At 52.6% G+C, this 20,092-nt stretch overlaps 1 protein-coding gene across 2 annotated transcripts; it reads left to right on the top strand.

Moving 5' to 3' along the window:
• The first annotated feature begins 1,744 nt into the window (after positions 1 to 1,744).
• Positions 1,745 to 12,424, top strand: UNC45A (unc-45 myosin chaperone A). 2 transcript variants are annotated; one of them, XM_028706159.2, is made up of 21 exons: positions 1,745 to 2,000; positions 2,098 to 2,269; positions 2,515 to 2,682; positions 3,348 to 3,384; positions 3,488 to 3,663; positions 3,823 to 3,915; positions 4,542 to 4,709; positions 5,485 to 5,653; positions 5,810 to 5,980; positions 6,064 to 6,235; positions 7,159 to 7,459; positions 7,610 to 7,704; positions 7,994 to 8,135; positions 9,678 to 9,818; positions 9,986 to 10,113; positions 10,432 to 10,498; positions 10,613 to 10,726; positions 10,812 to 10,927; positions 11,040 to 11,157; positions 11,237 to 11,392; positions 11,531 to 12,424. In XM_028706159.2, exons 2-21 carry the CDS (start codon positions 2,156 to 2,158, stop codon positions 11,807 to 11,809), a joined length of 2,925 nt encoding a protein of 974 aa, XP_028561992.2. In that variant the 5' UTR covers positions 1,745 to 2,000; positions 2,098 to 2,155; the 3' UTR covers positions 11,810 to 12,424. The 2 variants fall into 2 exon arrangements, with proteins under 2 accessions (XP_028561992.2, XP_028561993.2); XM_028706160.2 differs by lacking the exons at positions 1,745 to 2,000; positions 2,098 to 2,269 and adding an exon at positions 2,298 to 2,435.
• The last annotated feature ends 7,668 nt before the right edge of the window (positions 12,425 to 20,092 follow it).

Genomic DNA, 20,092 nt, shown 5'->3' with positions numbered 1-20,092 from the left:
AGGTGACAAGACCTCCCAGGTGACAAGACCAAGGGTTAGAGACCAATCAGTTACCCTCATCAAAAGGTGTAGCTCCAGACCATGACAAAACCCTGAGTGTTACAAATGCAACCAAGAACACCAGTGACACTATTAGGAAGCCAAATGCAAACTTTTGTTGCCTACAGCTTGGGGGTTTCCCACAGGGTTAGGGTTCAGCACCTGGTTGGCTACTGTGAAAACAGGATGCTGGCTAGATCCAGTAGGCTCTTCTTACATTCTTACAGTAGATGAATATTATCTAGCCCAGTAAAACCCATACCCAAGAGAAGTGCTCCTGGATTCTTGGCTGTTTGTTCTGTAGAAACCTGCCCCCCGCCCCCGCCAATATGGGACGCTGCCCAGAAAGTGCTTGTCTGTCTTTCCTGATGTTGAACACAGCAGGTGCCTGGATTCTGAGTGGAGGCCTGCCTTGGTGTAAAAAGCCCCCTGGGCCTTTCTCCTGAGCTGAAGACCCCGCTGGGGAGGCTCCTGACCACATCGTTTCTCCCCACTACTAGGCCAAACTCTGGCCCCTCCCATTAGCCAGGTCGCTTCCCTAATGGATCTTCCCTGCCCCCAGCTTGGCAAGGTCCCTGCAGAGGCAAGCCGTTAAGTGCAGCCTGGCCTAATGGCGCAGGGAGGTGCTTGATGGTACCCGGTAATGGATGCGGGAGCCAGGCAGCTCTGTGTGGTTTCTTTGCTTTCCCTCCCTAGGAGGAGACAGTCAGAGCTGCCTCAGCCTTCAACACTGCTGCCGCTGCCGGGAAGATGCTGCTCTTGCCCTGCCTGCTGCTGCTGGCCTTTCTCAGGACAGGTACCTGCATCTGGTCTCCCTTCTCTCCCTTCCCCACCAGCCCAGTAGCCCCCCAGGAGCTCCAACTTGCCGTGCCAAACCCACACTTTGAAATTGCAGTCTCTATAGTCTCCCAGGGGCTTCTCAGCCCATGTGCAGATCTGCTTCGAGCAAGACTCTCACTCTCAGGGGCTTCAGGGCCATCCTAGAGCTAAGTAAAAGCCCTGTTTGCAGGGTGCCACTTGCTCTGGGGTGTCCCACCAGCTGGAGGAAGGAATCAACCCAGGATCCAAGCATGTTGACAAGGAATGATGGGCCTGTGTTTGTGTGCATGACAATTGGAGTGCGTGCATGAATGTGTTTGAGACAGAGAGTTAAGCTTGTGTTCATAGGCCAGTTTGCCTGCAAGTGCTCTGCTCAGTTTCCCAGTCAGTATGAGGAAAACCTTTCCCAGCTCCTTGCATCTTTCAACCCAAGGACAACTTCACCAGACAGACTTCTGTGCCTTGCCAATGCAGATCTGTCTGATTGGAACTGGGTACCCTCAAATCCCTTAGCACAGAACCAGTCACTTTCAGTCTTTAGTGGGTTTGGCTTTACTCTTTATGGGAAACAAATGTCCCTGGACCCTGGGTACTGGTTGTTAGAGGTCTGATCTGGCTCAGGGCAGGAAGTGGTTCTCCTCTAGCAGAAGTGTCCGCGACTTTGCAGCCTTATTTATTAGGATACTTTCCCTCGCTGTTCAGCCCGCTTCCACAGGACTGCCAACCACTCTATAGCCATGCGACCGAAGAGACGCTGAAACGGCAGTCCCTGGACCTGCCTGCCCCCTCCCCGGGGTCCTCCTGTGTGGGCTTTCAGCAGGGCTGGAGCAGCAGTATCCTCCCCCCTCCCCGCAATTCTCCCGCGAGCCCCGGCAGGGAGGGCAGCCCCCCGAGCACCCAGCTTGTTCCAATCGCTTCCTCTTTCCAGCTGGTACCCAAAACGTGCACCTTTGCGAGGGCTACCTGGACCCCGCCGGGCTCCACCACGCCGGCTTCTACTGCCCACGCCTCACCGACCCCCCGACCCACGCCTACTGCTGCCTGCCTGCTGCCTCTCGCCGCTTCAAGTCCTGCTGCCCACGGCCCGAATTTGAGAGGCTCCGCGGCAATGCCTCGGCTTCTGCTCCGCCAGCCGCGCCCCGGTGAGATGCCCTTGGGGGGGGGCGGGGGGGGTGTTGGGGGTTCCCCTCTGCCCCTCTTCCTCCCGTCCTTCCGTCTGAGCCCGCTTTCCCTCCACAGGAGCCCGCTGGGGCCGCTGTTGGGCGTGGGGCTCTACGGCTGCCTCGTCCTGGCCCTCATGACCGTCGACTTCCTTCACTTCTACCGCCTCCACCAGCGCAGCTTCCACCGCCTCCTCCACCGACGAATCCTCGGGAGGTGCCCCTGCAAGAAACAGGAAGCCGGCAAGAAGGCACGCGGGGCGGGCGCGGCGGGAGGTGGAGCAGCTCCGCTCCCGGGCCGCCCAGTCTCTTCTCCGCTGGGCGCTCCAAGGGAGGCGCTGCCAGCACGTGGGTCGGCTAGGGAGCGGCTGTCGCGCTCGCGTGGCGTCACTAGAGCGCGCCATGGAGGAGACGGCGGTGAGTGGGGTGGGCGGTGGGAGCCCAGCTGACCCCCAAACCGAGTCGCTCATCCACCCCGCCCCTCTTATCTCCGCAGGTCCCGGAGCTCCGCCGGGAGGGCAACGAGCTCTTCCAGACAGGCCGCTATGAGGAGGCGCTGGCCGCCTACACCCGGGCCCTCAGCCTCTGCCCTGGGGATGGCGAGGAGCCCGGCCCGCACCGCGCTGTCCTCCACCGCAACCGCGCCGCCTGCCACCTCAAGCTGGTGAGTGGGGAAGTGGGGAAAGCGGGAGGGTTGCCTGAGTTATGGTAGCCCCCCAAGGGGCAGTGCCAGCCTGCCTACCTGCCGCTCACTTCTGCAGAAGGAGAAAAGTTGGACACTCCTGGGGAAATTCTAAGGGATTATTGTCTTTTCTTCTCAAAATTCTTTTCTTCTCGTGTCTTTTCTTCTCAAAATTCTCAAGTGACGTAGTACGCATCAGAAGGTAGCAGGCATTGTGTGTGTGTTTTCCCCTAAATGGCCACAGAGCTTCCCTGTGCCCCCAGGGTCAACGTTTCTGTGCATCTCTCATTTTAACTGTGCTGAGCCCCTTTAGGTGGACTTCTTTTCACCCTGCTGCTCCTTAGAAGCTGAGGCGCCTTTATGCACAGTCAAGGGGAGCCCTCGGGCCTGGCTGTCTGGCTATGACGGACTGAGAAGACAGTGGTCATATAGTGAGAGGCCAGCCTGATGCCTTGCCTCCTCCTCCTCCTCCTGTAACCTGCAGAGAATTTAGGATTTGACAGATGCCCCCCAGAAAGGTGGTCAGGGCTGTCATTTTCAGCCTGAGCTCCTCTTGAGTATTTTCTTCTCCCCTCACTCCCCCGCCCCGCTCCCCCGCTTACATCTCCTTTCACCAATGCCTCTCTGGCATTCTGCTTCTTTTGCAGGAGGACTATGTCCAGGCAGAACTGGACGCTTCTAAAGGTGAGCTGCAAGGGGTGGGGTGGGGGATTACTCTCCTTCCAAAAGTCTCTTTCTCTGCAGAAGCCTCTTTGCTGCCTCTTAATACTTTCTTGCCTGTTCACAGCTATAGAAGCTGATGGGCATGACGTGAAGAGCCTCTTCCGGCGCAGCCAAGCCCGGCAGAAACTGGGCCGCTTCGACCAGGCCCTCCTGGACCTGCAGAGATGTGTGAGCCTGGAGCCCAAGAACAAGGCCTTCCAGGAGGCTCTGCGCAACCTTGGCAGCAGCATGCATGAGAAGGTAGGAGAAGCATTGGGGGAGTGTGGGCATTGCCAGGGTAGGCGCCTCCCTTGTGGGGTAGCCTAGCTCTCCACCCAGGAAGGATTCTGGGCTTCAGGTGTGTACTGGGCTTCTGAAGTACGACTGTGGGGTTTCTCACCAACTGCCTGTTTGCTTCAGATGACAGCTATGTCCCGCACAGACTCCAAAGTGGAGCAGATGTTTAAGTTGCTGCTGGACCCTGAAGAAAAAGATCTGGACAAGAAACAAAAGGTACCCCTCTAATCAGCAAGCAGGTAGGAGGTGTGATGTGCCCTGATGAAGAGCAATTTTGGGTGTGCTGCAGCTGTACATATATGGGATGCAGTTGTAGAATTAGGCAGTCTCCAATTCTGTTTTCTATTTCAAAATGCAAGTTTTGCATTTCCAAAATTGCCTGTAGGCAAAAGCCAGAGGAAGGGTTTCTGATGCCTGGATCAGGATACCTGAGGGAGGAAGGGAGGAGGACTTTGAGTCATTGTACCGTAACTTCCTTTTCCGTGACTGACAAAACCAGAATATATTAGGGTGGTGCTTATTTTAGTACGATTAGTCTCAGTCTAGAGTGATTCATTCTGTCTCATGGGATTTGTATAACATAAAGTCATGCTAATGTTGATGGGAGTTACAGTGCAGCAGCACCTGGAGGGACTCTGCAGGCTTCCCAGCTCTGCCCAAGGAGGAGATCCCCACCCCCATGGCTCTTAGAGAAGCAAGGACAATGGAGTTATTATGGGCCAGAATCCCCAAACCTCTCCAGCTCTAAATTCTGGCTGTGCCCATCCATCAGCTGTGTGGCCTGATGGGGAGCGGTTAAAGCGAGCCCCTTTGTCCAGCTAACTGGCTGTTCTCCTGTCCAGGCAGCCCAGAATTTGATTGTTTTGGCTCGTGAGGAGCCTGGTGCTGAGAAGATTTTCCAGAACGACGGGGTGCGCCTCCTGCTACAGCTGCTGGATACAGGTCGGGCGGACACGGTGCTTGCAGCTGTGCGAACCCTCACTGGCCTTTGCAGTGGGCATCGTTCTCGGGTATGTCCACTTTTTAAGATGAAAGCTTCTTCACTCTTTTTTTGGGGGGAGGGGGTAACATGTTAGGTCCGTTTACTGACAGGTTATGCATCCTCCTGGCAAGCACAGAGTTGAGTTTTCGCCCATGTTTCAGGCTGGGGAAGGGGATGGAATCACCCCTCCCTCTCTGCTGCTCCAGTGTTGAGAGGAAACCTAGGGCTTCCTATTTGCTGGAGTCTGGCTAACCACCAGTGATTCAGAAAGAGTGCTCCCCAACAGTTCCTTGTCCAGTGACAAGTGGGGTACTGCAGGGTTCTGTCCTGGGCCTGGTGTTGTTCAACCTCTTGAAATGGACGCCCTCCAGGGGATGGACTCTCCTTCACTGGAGGTTTTAAAGCAGAGTTTGGATGGCCACCTGTCAGGGATACTTTAGCTGTGATTCCTGCATTTCAGGGGGTTGAACCGAAAGACCCATTGGGTCCCTTCCAACCCTACAATTCTATGATCACTTACCGTGGGGGACAGAGGGCTAGCAAGACTGTTGAATCCTCAAGTAATACATGCTTCAAGATAACCTAGATATTCCTCTAGTATAAAAAAAACCCCTGAACTCTGTCTCCTTGGGTAAGTTTATGGGTCCTCAGAGTTCCTGCTGACAAACCACAGTTGCACTTGTAGAGTTGCCTACTAGGCAGGTATCCAGCTCTGCTCTGAGCATTGTGGGGGAGGTAACTGGTTCTTGAGAGACAGGCCTGGATCCCTCCCCAAGTCTCAGTGGATGCTGCCCTTCTTTCAGACTGCAGTGATCCTTTCTGAGCTGGGGCCGCAGCGCCTGTTTGCTATCCTAGAGATGGAGGACGAGCAAGTCTCGCTGGCAACCTACAGCCTGCTGCAGGTTATGTTTGATGCCCTGAAGGAGGGGCTGCAGAGGGATGTGCGTGGCAAGGACGAAGCTGTGGTCTTGGGTAAGTCTCTTGGGTGCCTCCCTGCTGGGCTCAGCATCCACTTTGTGTCGTGCCAAGCTCATCTCTGTGCTGATGCCTTGGGTGGGGCTGGGCTGCGCATGCTGGCCTGGAGCAGAGGAGGCTCAGACCTCCTCAACTCTGATTCCTCTCCTGTAGATACATCCAAAGAGCTGAAATTGCTCCTCAAGCAGCTGCTGGAAGCCCTGACACGGGAGAGCATTTCCTCCTATGGCCGGGACAGCATCCTCAACCTGCTGATCAGTGTGGTGCCCAGGAAGTCGCTGAAGGACCCCAACAACTGCCTGACCCTCTGGGTCATTGACCAGGGTATGTCTAGCCCATTCCCGAGCCCCTCCTCTTCCTGGCCTGGGTCCCTCGCCAGCGCCAGTGAGCATGTCTGTCCTCACTAGGTCTCAAGCAGATCCTGGAGGTGGGGGGCACAGTGAGCCACAGTCCTGGGGGCCTGCGGGTGACAGAGAACACCCTCATGAGCGCAGCCGTCCTCCTCAGCAAGCTCTATGGGGACCTGAAGTGCGATGGGGAGCGGGAGAATTTCCACCGGCTCTGCGAGGACTATGTCAGGTAGGCCTGTGACTGACTTGGGGGCTGCCCCCTGCTGCTTCTGGTAGGGGCTGCTGGGAAGGCATGGGGGGGCAATGAAGTGGTGGGGCGTGAGGCTCAGCACTTAGTTGCTGACAGACATTGAAAGCGTCACAACAGCCCATCAGCTTGGCCAGAGACACCCAGTTACTGTAGTTCATGTACTGCTTGCTTCAAGACTGGATTACTGCAGTCTATATGGGGCTTCCCTTGCACCTGATCTGGAAGCTGAAGCTAGCGCAGAATGCTGCAGCTTGATTGCTGAAAGGAGCAAAAACTTGTCAGCATATAGCACCCGTGCTCAGAGATCTGTACTGGTTGCCGATTTGCTACCGAGACAGGATCAAAAGGTTACTATTAGTATGCAAAGCCCTTAATAATTTACCTGTGAGATTGCCTTAAACCAGATATGCTCACTCGACCACTTCCATCTGCAGAATTGGCACTGTTCCAAGTGCCATATAATACCCGTTCTGCATTTATAAGAAATGGATCTTCTAGTGTGGTGATATCAGGCAGGCGCCTTCATTCTACTCTTTTTGGCGTCTACTGAAAACACTTTTGTGTAGGCAAGCCTACCCATATATTTAAAATGCTGGTGTACTTTTAGTTTATTGCTGGTTTTAATTTTTAGAATGTGTTGTTTGTTCTAAAAATCTTACTGTTTTATTCTTTTTATAAACCACTTTGAGGTTTTCTACAGTCACGTGATATATAGATGTTATGAAAAAAATACATAATAGGGGGTGGGGGGGAGGACTTTTGCTGCCAGGAGATGCCGTTGGTTGATCTCGGATTTGAGACTCCAGCCTTCTTTCTGGTGCAGAGTTTGGGGTTTCAGCTTTGGAATGCCTGTGGCAGCTTCCTGGCTTCTCCTGATGAGCCGCCTTTCCTTCACCTCCCAGGGGCTGGTTCCAGGACCATGGCGTCCCTGGGAAATTGCGGGCCATCCAGACGGCCTCCTGTCTCCTGCAAGGCCCCTCCGAGGCTGGGAACAGGGTGCTGGAGCTGAGTGGCATCATGGAGAGCATTCTGGCCTTGTGCGCCTCGTCACGGGAGACCGACCAGCTTGTGGCCGTGGAGGCCCTGATCCATGCTGCCGACAAGGCCAAGCGGGCCACCTTCATCACTGCCAATGGGGTGACACTACTGAAGGAGATCTACAAGCACAGCGAGCGTGACAGCATTCGCATCCGGGCCCTGGTGGTGAGCAAGAGGGGCAGCAGATCTTGGAGAAGGAGGGAGCCATTTTCTGGCTGCAGTGGGACCCAACACTGTTCCTCTTCCATCTTCCCCGATAGAAGGAAGTTCTGGGGTCAGGTGGCAACTGCAGCACATCACGGTTTCTCTTTCCAGGGTCTCTGCAAATTGGGCTCGGCAGGGGGCACAGATTTCAGCATGAAGCAGTTTGCGGAAGGCTCTACCCTGAAGTTGGCCAAGCAGTGCCGGAAGTGAGTGAGCGCTGCTTTCTTCCCCCATGTCCCAGGCGCTTTAGCCTCTTCTGTGCCACGTGACTGCCTTCCCCTTTAGAAGGAGGTCAGGCTGCCTGTCCCTTTCTCAAAATCTTGGGGGCTGGTGGGAGCTGACAGATGACAAAAACAAGTCCTTCTGGCAGCTGTGCAACAGACCATGTCCCACTGAAGCCTGGGGTGGTGGGGCTTCCTATGCTCCTTGCCCACTAGGGTCTCAGCTGGTAGAGGCACTAGGGAGGGATCCTGATTCTCCTTCTCCTGCTTCCAGGTGGCTGTGCAACGAGGCCATTGATGCCGGCACCCGCTACTGGGCAGCTGAGGGACTTGCCTTCCTCTCCTTGGATGCGGACGTTAAGGAGGAGCTCCTGGAAGACAAGGCTGCCCTGCAGGCTCTCTTCTGGTTGGCCAGGGTGAGGTCCTCTTCCAAGAGAGGGAGGGCAAAGTGGGTGGGTGGGGTACCTGTGGGAGGAATGGGCAGCTGGGCATGTCCAGAGGCTCTTTTTGCCTCTGCCTTGTTTATGTTGAATTTCCCTTGCTTAGGAATAGCAACCCAGCTGTAGTATATGGTACCCAGTAATTTTTAGAATTGTAGAGTTGGAAGAGGTCCCAAGGGTCATCTAGTCCAACCCCTGCAATCCAGCAATTACAGCTAAAAATCCCTGACAGATGACCATGCAGCCTCTGCTAAAAAAACTTTCAGTGAAGCGGGAGTCCACCACCTTCCGAGAGAGTCTGCTCCATTGTCAAACAACTCTTATCGTCAGAAGGTTCTTCCTAATGTTTAGTGGGAATCTTCTTTCTTGTCATTTGAATCCATTGGTTTGGGTTCCTGCCACTGGAGAAGCAGAAACCCACCTTGCTCTGTCTTCTATGTGATAGCCCTTCATATGTTTGAATCTTTAAGATGTAAAATGCTGTTCTGTAGCAAAATTTCCCGAGTCTCAGTGAAGTGTCTCTACTGTACCACTTCAGATCCATAACTGGAGCTTCACATGATGAAATTCTTCCCCCACTTCAACAGCACCCAAGAAGAAAAGGATTCCTCCACATAGGAAATGAGTGTTTCGGAGAACCCTTTGCCACAACACACCTCTTCTCTGTGTGTGAATATCTTGTTTGTGCGGAAGCATTTTGATTATATCTCCCCGCAGTGGGCTCTGTACAGCCCAGAGACATGCTGGTTGCCTCCAGGAGGACCAGCCCAGGGGGGTAGAGTTGGCCCACCCAGCCCCTTTAGGGCTTTCAAATCCAGACCAGGCTCTGGAGCAGGGGTTGGCAACTTCTGGCCTGTGAGCCAAACTTGGTCCACCATTTTGGGTAAGCCATGCATGGCCACCTGATGTTAGGTGGGGGGGTAAGGGGGGGGCTTCAAAGGAAGACTTGAGAGCTTAAAGGGGATTGCTCCTTTGCTGAGGCAAGGCTTGTTCCCAGCTTCTCATCAGCTGATCAGCCTTGCTCAAGTTGGCGGGAAAGTGGATTCCATTCAGGAAAAACTGCTCCTCCTAGCACTGCTCTTTCAGTCTCCAGTTTCCAGAGGTTTCAAGAGCAGGGCAGGGCAGCTCCCAAAAAGCCTTTCACACAGCACCATGCTGTGCTTTGCAGTCGGGAAACTGAGGCTTTAAAGTGCAGCATCACCATTACATCTGGTGATTGACAGGTGGGTGGCCCCACCTACCTGCCCAACTCAGTCCATCAGGGGTGCAGAGATGTTAAGAGATCACTTCTGATCAGCTTCTGGTGTTCTATGGCTGGGCTGTCTTGTTCTGCATTAGCTGACGCTTCTGAATAGTACTCAAGGGCGCGCACACTTTACTTTGCCTGGCAGTAGCCTAGTCTTGAAGTAACGAATGCACAAGTGGTGGCCCTTGGTCCCAAAGAATCATGAAGATCCCGACTGACCACCTTCTTCTGCTTCTTTGTCTTTGTTCCTGCCGCCGATCTGCTCCCCTCAGTCAGAGAACCGAAGCGTCCTCTTTGCAGTGGCCTCCACGCTGGTGAATTGCACCAGCAGCTACGACCAAGAGGAGCCTGACCCCCAGATGGTGGAGCTGGCGAAGTATGCCAAGCAACACATCCCTGAGAAGCACCCAAAGGTGAGAGTGGGGAGAGGAGTGCCCTGAGGGGGCCAGTGGAAGCCTTCTAGCACAATTGTGTGAGATGCTGGTGGGTGGAGCAAGGAGGGTGAGAGGAGGAGTAGGAGGTGGATAATAGGCATCCCACGGCCTATTCTCATCCTCTCTCTCCATCTCTTCCTGCCCAGGACAAGCCAGAGTTCGTGCGCCAACGTGTGAGAAAGCTGCTGGCCGCCGGTGTGGTGTCAGCACTCACCTGCATGGTGAAGAGCGAAAGCCCCTCCTTGAGCCCCGCCTGCCGGGAGCTGATCTCCAGGTGAGGCCAGCGGCCACAGGCCTTGACCCCTGCAGAGCTTTCATAGAAGGGAGGGGACCCAAAGGGTCATCATGCCCAACCCCATGCAATGTGGGTATTGCTGTTCACAGGCAAGTCCTCCAGACCTGCTACACAGAGGAGACATGCTGGCCTTCTTACCTGTGGGTTTCTGCTTAGCCAAAGAGCTCAGAAAATTCAGTTGAGCCAAGATGACGCCTTCCTGTAATCTCAAATTGCTGTGTGTTGTGTGTGTGTGTGTGTGTGTGTGGAGAGAGTGTTCTGGGTCCCACATTCAGTGCCTGCTATTGTGTGCTTCAGGGTGTTCCTGGCTGTCGTGGAAGACCCTGAGGACCGAGGGGCTGTGGTGGCTGCTGGAGGCGGGAAGGTGAGCCTCACACATGCATACACACCCTCTCCTGTTGGGCTTTGCCCTGCAGCAGTACTGGGGCATCAAGGCTTTTCACAGTCAAGCAGAATATGGATTTTATTCCACCACTAGGCACTCATCCCTCTGGCCCTGGAAGGCACTGAAATAGGGCAGACGAAGGCTGCGCAGGCCCTGGCTAAGATCACCATCACCACCGCCCCCGAAATGGCTTTTCCGGGCGAACGGGTCAGTGTGGAGTGAGGGCAGCATCACAGCAAGGTTCCCCTTTCCTCTCCCCACCACCCTGAGCCTTTTGTCTCTCCTCCTGCAGATCTACGAGGTGGTCCGGCCCCTGGTGGGCCTCCTGCACTTGAACCGCAGTGCCCTGCAGAATTTCGAAGGGCTGATGGCTCTCACCAACCTGGCGGGGACCAGTGAGCGGCTCCGGTAAGGCTGGCGAGGCAGGCAGGCAGGCTGGCCATCTCCCTGTCCTCTGGGAGGGTTACGTTCCTTGGAGGCAGGGGCCATTACCTTCTCCTGCTGGCTCCTCCTCCTGCAGGCAGAAGATTGTGAAGGAGAAGGCCGTGCCCATGATCGAGGGCTACATGTTTGAGGAGCACGAAATGATCCGCTTGGCAGCCACTGAGTGCATGTGCAACATGGCGCTGAGCCCAGAGGTGAGCAGGGGTACTGGGCCACCTGGCTGTGCTGGGGCCCCGGGAGGTTTATCTCCACTCACATCTCTCTTTTGGGCAGGTCGGGGAGCTGTTCCTGGTGGAGGGCAGTGACCGGCTCAAGCTGCTGGTCCTGTACAGTGGGGAGGACGACGAGAGGCTCCAGCGGGCAGCTTCAGGGACACTGGCCGTCCTGACCTCGTTGCTGCCCCAGATCTGCTCCCGCATCCCTCAAGTGGTGAGTACCGCCTGGAGGGTGGGCTGAGCCCAGCAGCTGCCCACTGGGCATGGCAGACCTTTGGAGGGTCTCCAGGAACTGGGTGGATGCCGGGTTTCCTTCCTGCTTGCTAACTGACCTCTCACTCTCTTTCCCCAGACGACTCACTGGCTGGAGATCCTGCAGGCCCTGCTCCTCAGCCCTGGCACCGAGCTCCAGCACCGCGGGGTGGTGGTAGTGAGGAACATGGTGGCTGCTGACAAGGAGGTGGCCGAGAAGCTGATGGAGAGCGAGACGATGGAGATCCTTTCTGTTATGGCCAAGGCCAAGGACAAGCCCCAGATTGCCCAAGTGGCCCAGGAGTGCCTGGCGCAGGCTGTGGCTTATGGCTTGATCAAGCCCAACCCTCCTGCAGTTGCCCAGAAGGAGGGGGACTGAGAGCTGCCCCCTCCCAACCTGCTTGGGCACACTGCGCTGTCGCTGCTGCTGGGCACAAACACCAGGGCACAGGAGGGAGGGGGCTTGGGGCTGCTGGGACCAGGGGAGTGAGCCACAGCGATTGCCGCTGGCACCCTTCAGAGCCACAGGGGCTGGTGCCACCATTTTGTGACACAGAAGGCAGCTCCAGGGGCTGTTTTGCAGCCTCTTGGTGCTCTTAGCTGTCTCTCACCTAGAGGAGGGTATCGCTGGGCTGCTGCTACACACCTTGGCAGCGCTGGTGGTGACGGGTGGTGGGCTCCCCAACTACCCCTAGGCTTGGGGTCACGGAGCTGCTTGTGCTGCATGGCTGCCTTTTTTTAATTTCCTGCTGCTGGAAATCACAGCCTTCCTGTCCCTCTGGAGCTGCTCCTTCATGGTCTGAGGCTGCAGCTCCTGAGGCCTCCTCCCCTCCCTTGGGGTAGGAAGAAACTGCCTTACTGACAATCCATTCCTCTTGCCCTCCGTGGCAAACAGGACCACCGTTTATTGTAAGCAAATATGATGTGGGAAAGAATGTAAACTGTATGAAAAGATTATGGGAAACTACAGTATACAGATGACTTTTTCGGTAAATCTGATTTCGTGTGTTTCTCAATATTGCATTGATTGAATGGGGAGGGAACTGAACTAGGCTGTATGTAAATTGAGGGGATGGGACCCATCACCATTTAGGGATATGTCTGACCTCCAGACTGACTCAGGCAGAGGGAGAAGATGATCAGACCCCTTCCCACTTGGACCAACCTCCCTCCCACAAGGAAGAACAACCAAGCCCGTGTCCTATGGTGTTGCTAGGCCCAGGAGCGAAGGCTGAAGCCCCCCCCCTCCTGCTTTACATTAAACTCTTGAAAGCAACCACTCACTTGCCATGTACTAATAGATGGCATACTTTTGAGGGTTTTAAACTCTCCCCCCCCCCCATTTTACTTTTAAAAACCAAGCGGGGGTGGGATGGGGGCTTTGCAGCACATTCATAATTCAGGCCAGCTGCCTTTGCACTTTAAAACTGGGCCTGGAGCTGGTTCTAGGTGTCATGGCATGAACTGTCATTTGCAGGAAAGAGTAAGATACAGTGGAACCTCAGGTTGCAGTCATAATCCGTGACGGAGGCACGTCCGCACCCTGCAGCGTTTGCATCCTGAAGCGCCGCGTCTGCACAGGCGCTGGCGCGATTTGGCACTTCTGCGTATGCGCAAAGCGTGATTTAGCGCTTTGCATGCACAAATGGCGTAACCCGTTCCGGTACTTCCAGGTTTCCTGCGGTCTGCAACCCAAAAACATGTAACCTGAAGCGTCCGTAACATGAGGTATGACTGTAAAGGCCTCATATCACCTCATGCGTTGGGGAAAGAAAGATTTTAGTTTTCAACCCTTGAGAGAGCCATGGACCGATCTGATGTGGGTGCAACAGGGGTTGCTGTCAGGTTAAGTTTCTCAGGTGATCTGGAGGGTCTGCCATCCCACAGAGGTTTTTGAAACTGCAAAGAATGAGGAATCCTTCAAACTCCTTTGCGAAGAAAGCCACAGAAGTGCTCCTGGTTCTCTCCACTGTCTGTTTTCTTCACTAGCAATACCATCAGCAGTAGCTGGGCAGAGGTACCGGTTCTTCAGCCCCCGCCCCCTCTCCTGCCAAAGCAGCGCCTTTTGCCAAACAGGGAAAGGGGACCTGGTTTCAGGCTTGCCCTGGTTTTCTGTGGTCCAGCTTCGCCAGCTGCTTGGCAGTAGTAGGGGCATCATAATAGTTCCTCTCTGCTCCTGGTTTGAATTATTTAGGGTATTCTCTCCACAGCTTCATTCAAGGTAACACATGTAACACAAGCATCAAGCTGTTTCTCTGGCAAGGGGCAGGGAAGAAAAGCCTTGAGTGATTTTAAAAGCAGAGTTAATGTGCACTCTTAGGCTTGCCTACTGAGCAGGAAGCCCAAGGGGACATAACCCAGGTAATTATCGCAAGGACTGTAGCCTTATGTTGAGGAGTTCCTTCTACCACTGTCTCTCTCAGCTTCATTGTACTGGGGTGGGGGAGGGGAGGCAGTTACTGTGCTCCTGTCTGCCTGCGCTTGGGGCAACCTGGGTTGCTTGTAGCTTGTGACAGATGTGAAGGAACAACCATTACCTTCTAAGAAGCACTATAAGTCCAGTACTGCCCCAGTTCACTGCCCCAGGCACCTAAGCTGTTCCTTGTTCCAGGTCAGATTTTGTGAATCTGGCAGAAGTAAGGTTCCTTCAGTTTAATTCTATTAAAAGTTGTCATCATGGTATCTTATGCCCAGGGCGTTTCACAAGTTAGCTGGAAGACAAATCCCAAAAGCTCATTTTCTGATTTGTCCTGCATTCTGAATATTGGAGGAGAAACAACTATAGTTTGCAGGATGGTGTTAAAACCTATGCTTGCCTGCCTATTTCTGAGGCCTCAGCCTACATCAAATGCTGCAAATGAGGAACTTCCGTCAGCACTCTATTGTTTTCGGGGGTGGGAAGCAAGGGGGATTCCTCCAGTTGATTCCTCAGAGCAGGGGTGCCAACTTGAATAAAATATTGGGCGCACCAGATAAGCCCCGTCCCACACAATCGATCACATGATGCATGTTGGGAAACTGCCAGGGAGATATAGTCCATCATGGCCCCAAGCCGGCTGCCGGACTTCCATCGATCTCCCGTAGCCAGGCAGATCCAGCAGTTAGCGACACGAAGCCTCAGAAATAGATTGCCACATTCCAGGCTTGTGCACACTGTTCTTTATCAGCAGAACCACAGCCAGAAAGCTTGCACCGTAGAAGAGAGCATAATTTACAGACTTTATTTAGCGTTGAACAGAACAAAGGAAAACATGACCGTTCTGTGTCAGTGTCTCCGACCGACTGAAATCGAAAGGAAACAGCAAGCATAAACATCCTGTAACAGGAAATACGCAGACTCTGTGACTCACAAGCCTGCTCTCTCTTAAGGTGGAACGGAAATATCCTAACATCCTCCCCCTTTCCGTGTAACCTGTAGTACCTGTGGTTCACCCAATTGCAACCTCTGTGTGTAAACCTTAAGTTGTTCTTTGTTAACAACCTTAGACAACAGATCAGCAGGAATTTCATTTCCTGCCATGTAGGACACCCGAATCAGTCCCTTTTGAATACACTCTCTTGCACGATGTAGCTTAATCTGCAAGTACTTGGTTCTTTGCTTGCAACTCTCGGAGTTCAGCAAAGCCAAACACGATCTATTGTCTTGATACACTTGTATAGGACATTTCACAGAAACCCCGATGTCCTTAAACAGTTGCATCAACCATTCACAATCCATGAGTGAAAATGACAGAGCATTGAGTTCTGCTTCACAGGAACTTAGGCTCACTGTTGTTTGCTTCTTGCACAACCAGTCAAACAGGCAGTGGTTGTACATGTAGCACACTCCAGAAGTGCTTGTACCATCTGTGGTGTCACTTCCAAAACTTGCATCTGCAAAGATTTCAAGACCTCCAGTCTTCTGACTGGTGAACCTCAGCCTGTAGTGCATAGTCCCTTTCAAATAGCGGGCTATGCGCTTCAGAGCTTTCCAATCCTGAACCGTAGGATTGTTGGCATGTCTGCTAAGCAGATTACAGCTTACAGCTATGTCAGGTCTTGAACATCTGGCAATGAAATTCAGCTTACCTAGAATGCATCTGTACAGCGTTGTGTCAGAAAACGCTTCAGCAGTACTGTCTACCTGGTAACCTGTCACCATCGGTGTGTCTGCTGGGTTTGCATCAACCAAATTCAACCTGGTTAATACATCAGCAATTTTCTGTGTTTGGTGTACCAGAAAATTACCTGCTTGGTCCTTCTCCACCTGCAGAGAAAGATAGTTGGATACCTCACCAAGATCCTTCATGTCAAAGTGCTCCTTCAGCTGAGCTAGGGTGCTTTGATAGAAAGCCTGATTCTTCCAAAACATCAGAAGATCATCAACAAAACATAAACAATACAGTTTGTTTTGCCCCTCCTCCTTAACAAACACACATGGATCAGCTTTGCCCTGGTGAAAACCTAGAGAAAGCAACGTTTCAGTGAGTTTTGTGTTCCAACACCTAGCACTCTGCTTGAGACCATATAAGGATTTCCGCAGTTTACAGACCATTCCCTTCTGTATCTGCATCCCGTCAGGTGGAAGCATAAACAGCTCCTCGTTCAAAATCCCGTACAAAAAAGCTGTATTAATGTCATGATGAGAAACATGCAGTTTCTCCTCCGCAGCGATCTTGAGCATCAGCCGAATGCTCTCATATTTGACGGTGGGTGAGTAGGTCTCGTGGTAATCCTGTCCTGGTACCTGTGAAAAACCTCTGGCAACCAATCTGGCTTTGTGTCTGACTACCTTGCCATTCTGGTCTGTCTTGGCCTTGAAGACCCATTTGCTGCCTACCAGTCTCATACCTGGGACTACCGGTACCAGCTCCCAAGTTTGGTTCCTGTTCAAGGAATCAACTTCAGCCTTCATGGCATTTAGCCAAGGCTCAGCATCTTTAGAGGTTAACTCCTGAACCTCTTTGAAGCTTGAAGGTTCCCACACCTTCTCTGAGCTACTAAGAACAGCAGTTGCTGTCTTAGCAAACTCATCAGCATACCTCTTAGGAGGTCTGCCTTTGGTCGCCCTTTCAGACCTACGTACTAGACGCAAGTCTTCTGGACTCATCTCCTCTTTCTTAGGAGAAAAATGACCAATGGTGAACAGTGGTTCTTCCAGTTCATTGTCAGACGCATCAGATGGTCTGACTGAGGCCTTTGCACTCTTGTAGTCTGCTGTGTCATCACTCTCACTGACATCAGCAGCAGCGCCGCCCACTGAACTGGAATCCGAACTCTGATCATCATCATCATCATCCTCATCATCATCATCCTCAGCAGCTTCCTCAGCTTTAGCTGCTTGCTTGACATCACCTTCATCCTCCTCTGGGTAACTCTGGAAAATTCCCACATTTTCCCCCCACTTAGGATTGTACTCAACACTCCTTGTGAACTTAATGGACTTAGAGTTAGTCATCCATACCCTGTATGCACCTTTTTCGTACCCCATGAACAAACCATGTGCCCCACGCTTCCCAAGCTTGTTGGTTTGTGGGGTGCGTACCCACATGTCAGAACCAAAAATTCTCATGTGTTTGGTGTTGGGTTTCTTGCCAAACATCTTCTCATAGGGGGTACAACCAATGGGTGATGACAATCTGCGATTAACGGAGTAAACCAGATTCCCTAAAGCCTCCCCCCAAAACTTATCAGGGAGATTGGCATCATGCAACAAGGTTTTCATTCCTTGCAGCAATGTTTGATTTGCTCTCTCCGCAAGCCCATTCATCCATGGCGATCTGGGGGTTGACATGTCATGCTGGATTCCCTTCTCAGTCAGGAAAGCTTCAAACTGCTGAGAAGTGAATTCCCCGCCCCGATCGGTAAAAAGACAGGAAATACGTTTACCGTGCACATTCTCCAACCAAGCACAGAATGCCTTAAACTTCGGAAACGCTTGCGATTTCTGCTCGAGCATAAACACATGAATGTACCTAGAAAAAGAATCAATTAGAACCATGAAGAACCTTGCTCCTCCTAAAGAGGGCGTAAGTGGCCCAACCAGGTCCACATGCACTAGCTGGTAGGGTTTGGAAGCCTGCCTGCTAGACTCCTTGCCTTTTGGAGCAACCTTCACCTTGTTCTCTGCACAAGATACACATTTCATGTGAAATTTACAGGGTTTGATGTTCAAACCCTCAACCACCTCTGGCATCTTGGCCAGTGCCTTCCAAGAGAGGTGACCAAACCTTCGATGCGCTTCATGAATGCAACCTGCATGAAGAACTTTGTTAGTTTGTGCAACACAACAAGAATCAGCATTAGATACAACAGCAGTGTCATCATAAGTTATATGGAACAAACCATCCATAAACTTTGCATGCAAATAGTCCTCTTTGCCTTTACTGATGACACAGACGCTCCTCTTGAAGGAAATCTGAAAACCACGTCCAGTAAGCTGCGGGACGCTCAATAAATTGCTTGCAGCTCCAGGAACATATAGTACCCCGCTGATGGTTGTGTGCAAACTTGCAAGTTTCACAGTCCCTTCTCCTGCAATTTGCAACGTCCTTCCATCAGCCAGGTGGATCTCACCTTCCTGAGGCTTGAAGGAGATAAAGAGGTGCCGATCCTTTGAGATGTGGCGGGTACAGCCCGAATCAACAACAAAGCTGCCTTTGGCTGTTGGAGCAGCCTTCACAGCAAGCAAACCCTTGTTTTCCACTTGCTTGGGCTTTTGCAGCTTGCCCCCCTGCTGCTCCTGGCCAGCAGACGTGCCTTTAGCCTTTGGTGAAGCTGTGCCAGCAGACATAGCCTTGTCTTCCACTGGCGTGGGCTTTTGCAGCTTGCCCCCCTGCTTCTGGTCAGCAGACGTGCCTTTAGCCTTTGGTGAAGCAGTGCCAGCTAACAAAGCCTTGTTTTCCACTGGCGTGGGCTCTTCACCCCCCTTCTGCTTCGGGCCATCTGCAGACGCCTGTTTACCTTTGCCTTTCCGGCCTCTGCAAAGGCGATGACCTTGGTTCTCACGAGAAACAGAGCTCTCAGCTGCCGACTCCTTGGCTCCCTCTGGAGGCTGGAATGCTGCCTGGGATGACATCACAGTCTGCTCCCCCTGCAGCTTGCAACCGGTGCCCTCAGCATCCCTGCATACACTCGCATTCTGGGAAACAGCTTGGACCTCCGATGCAGTCAAACTCTGGGCTGGGACAACTGAGTTGTGAGCTTTCATCAAAGCATACCACATTCCACGTGCAGTGGTGTTGCCAGCCAGCGTCTTAATTTCCTCAAGAGATACGGATAAGACTATTACGTCAATCGCCTTCGAATCATCGGCTTTCCATCTCTCTGTCAGAGGAACTGGGGGGGCCTCACTCACGGTATGCCACACCCTAAACTGACGCAGCAAACTCTCACACCATTTTGCCCAGGTTTCATAATTCTGCCCATGTAGCTTTGGTGGACACGGAGCTACTTCTGAGGATTGTAAAAGATCCATCTCAGGTCTTTACGTGAGCCCAAGTCTTTATGCCTTCAAAGACTTATTATCTCGGCAGCCCATTAATCACGAACTCCCTGGCTTGGCTCCCAGGCCAATTAAGCCTTGCCGGAGTTCAAAGGCTCCTTGTTGAGGTAAACAGAAAAGCCTCCGCTCTCGCTGCTTTCGCTTTTCACATACCTCTCAAACGCAGTCTGTTGCAGCTTTACTCTCCTGTAGGTGCTGTGAATCTGGGCCCGAAACCTTGTTGTTGGGAAACTGCCAGGGAGATATAGTCCATCATGGCCCCAAGCCGGCTGCCGGACTTCCATCGATCTCCCGTAGCCAGGCAGATCCAGCAGTTAGCGACACGAAGCCTCAGAAATAGATTGCCACATTCCAGGCTTGTGCACACTGTTCTTTATCAGCAGAACCACAGCCAGAAAGCTTGCACCGTAGAAGAGAGCATAATTTACAGACTTTATTTAGCGTTGAACAGAACAAAGGAAAACATGACCGTTCTGTGTCAGTGTCTCCGACCGACTGAAATCGAAAGGAAACAGCAAGCATAAACATCCTGTAACAGGAAATACGCAGACTCTGTGACTCACAAGCCTGCTCTCTCTTAAGGTGGAACGGAAATATCCTAACACGCACACCATTTGAATGGCAATAGTGGGACTGGGTTAAAGGCGGATCTATGTGTGATTTGACAGTGAGTTAGGGGTGGCCCAATGCAAAAAGCATGAGGATCCATGAGGATCCGTGCTTCAGAACCACGTTTTTGGGCCATCGTATGGCCAGGAAACCACATTTTTGGGCCATGGTATGGCCAGGAAGCCGTGGATCAGAGTTTTTTGTGGTGCAGGCTGTGCACCTGGCTATGATATGTGATTTGACAGTGAGTTTGGGGTGGCCCAATGCAAAAAGCATGAATATGCATGAGGATCCGTGCTTCAGAACCACGTTTTGGGGCCATGGAGTTGCAAGGAAGCTGTGGATCCAAGTTTTTTGTGGTGCAGGCTGTGTGTCCATTAAACTTTAATTAGCTTAATATTAAGTAAACGTCCAGTGCGCTTCCAACGCCATAAATCTTATCTCAGCAGAGAATTTCGTGCAGCGGTTGAAGAAGGCAGGAGAGTCAGTACCTTTCAATGAAGAATCCTGGAGCAAGCACTTTGGAACTCAGGAAAAACTTTATTTACAAAAAAACCCTGGTGATAAAGC

Source organism: Podarcis muralis, chromosome 14 (assembly GCF_964188315.1).
Source record: "Podarcis muralis chromosome 14, rPodMur119.hap1.1, whole genome shotgun sequence".
NCBI lineage: Eukaryota > Metazoa > Chordata > Lepidosauria > Squamata > Lacertidae > Podarcis > Podarcis muralis.
Note: the sequence above shows the minus strand (reverse complement) of the source record. Positions and strands in the feature narration are given on the sequence as shown.

Excerpts from the sequence above, each read along its gene's own strand:
- UNC45A (XM_028706159.2), top strand. The coding sequence starts at position 2,156 with ATGACCGTCGACTTCCTTCACTTCTACCGCCTCCACCAGCGCAGCTTC. Across the intron at positions 5,981-6,063 it reads CCTCTGGGTCATTGACCAGG|GTCTCAAGCAGATCCTGGAG; the intron begins GTATGTCTAGCC and ends TGTCCTCACTAG. Across the intron at positions 9,819-9,985 it reads TCCCTGAGAAGCACCCAAAG|GACAAGCCAGAGTTCGTGCG; the intron begins GTGAGAGTGGGG and ends CTTCCTGCCCAG.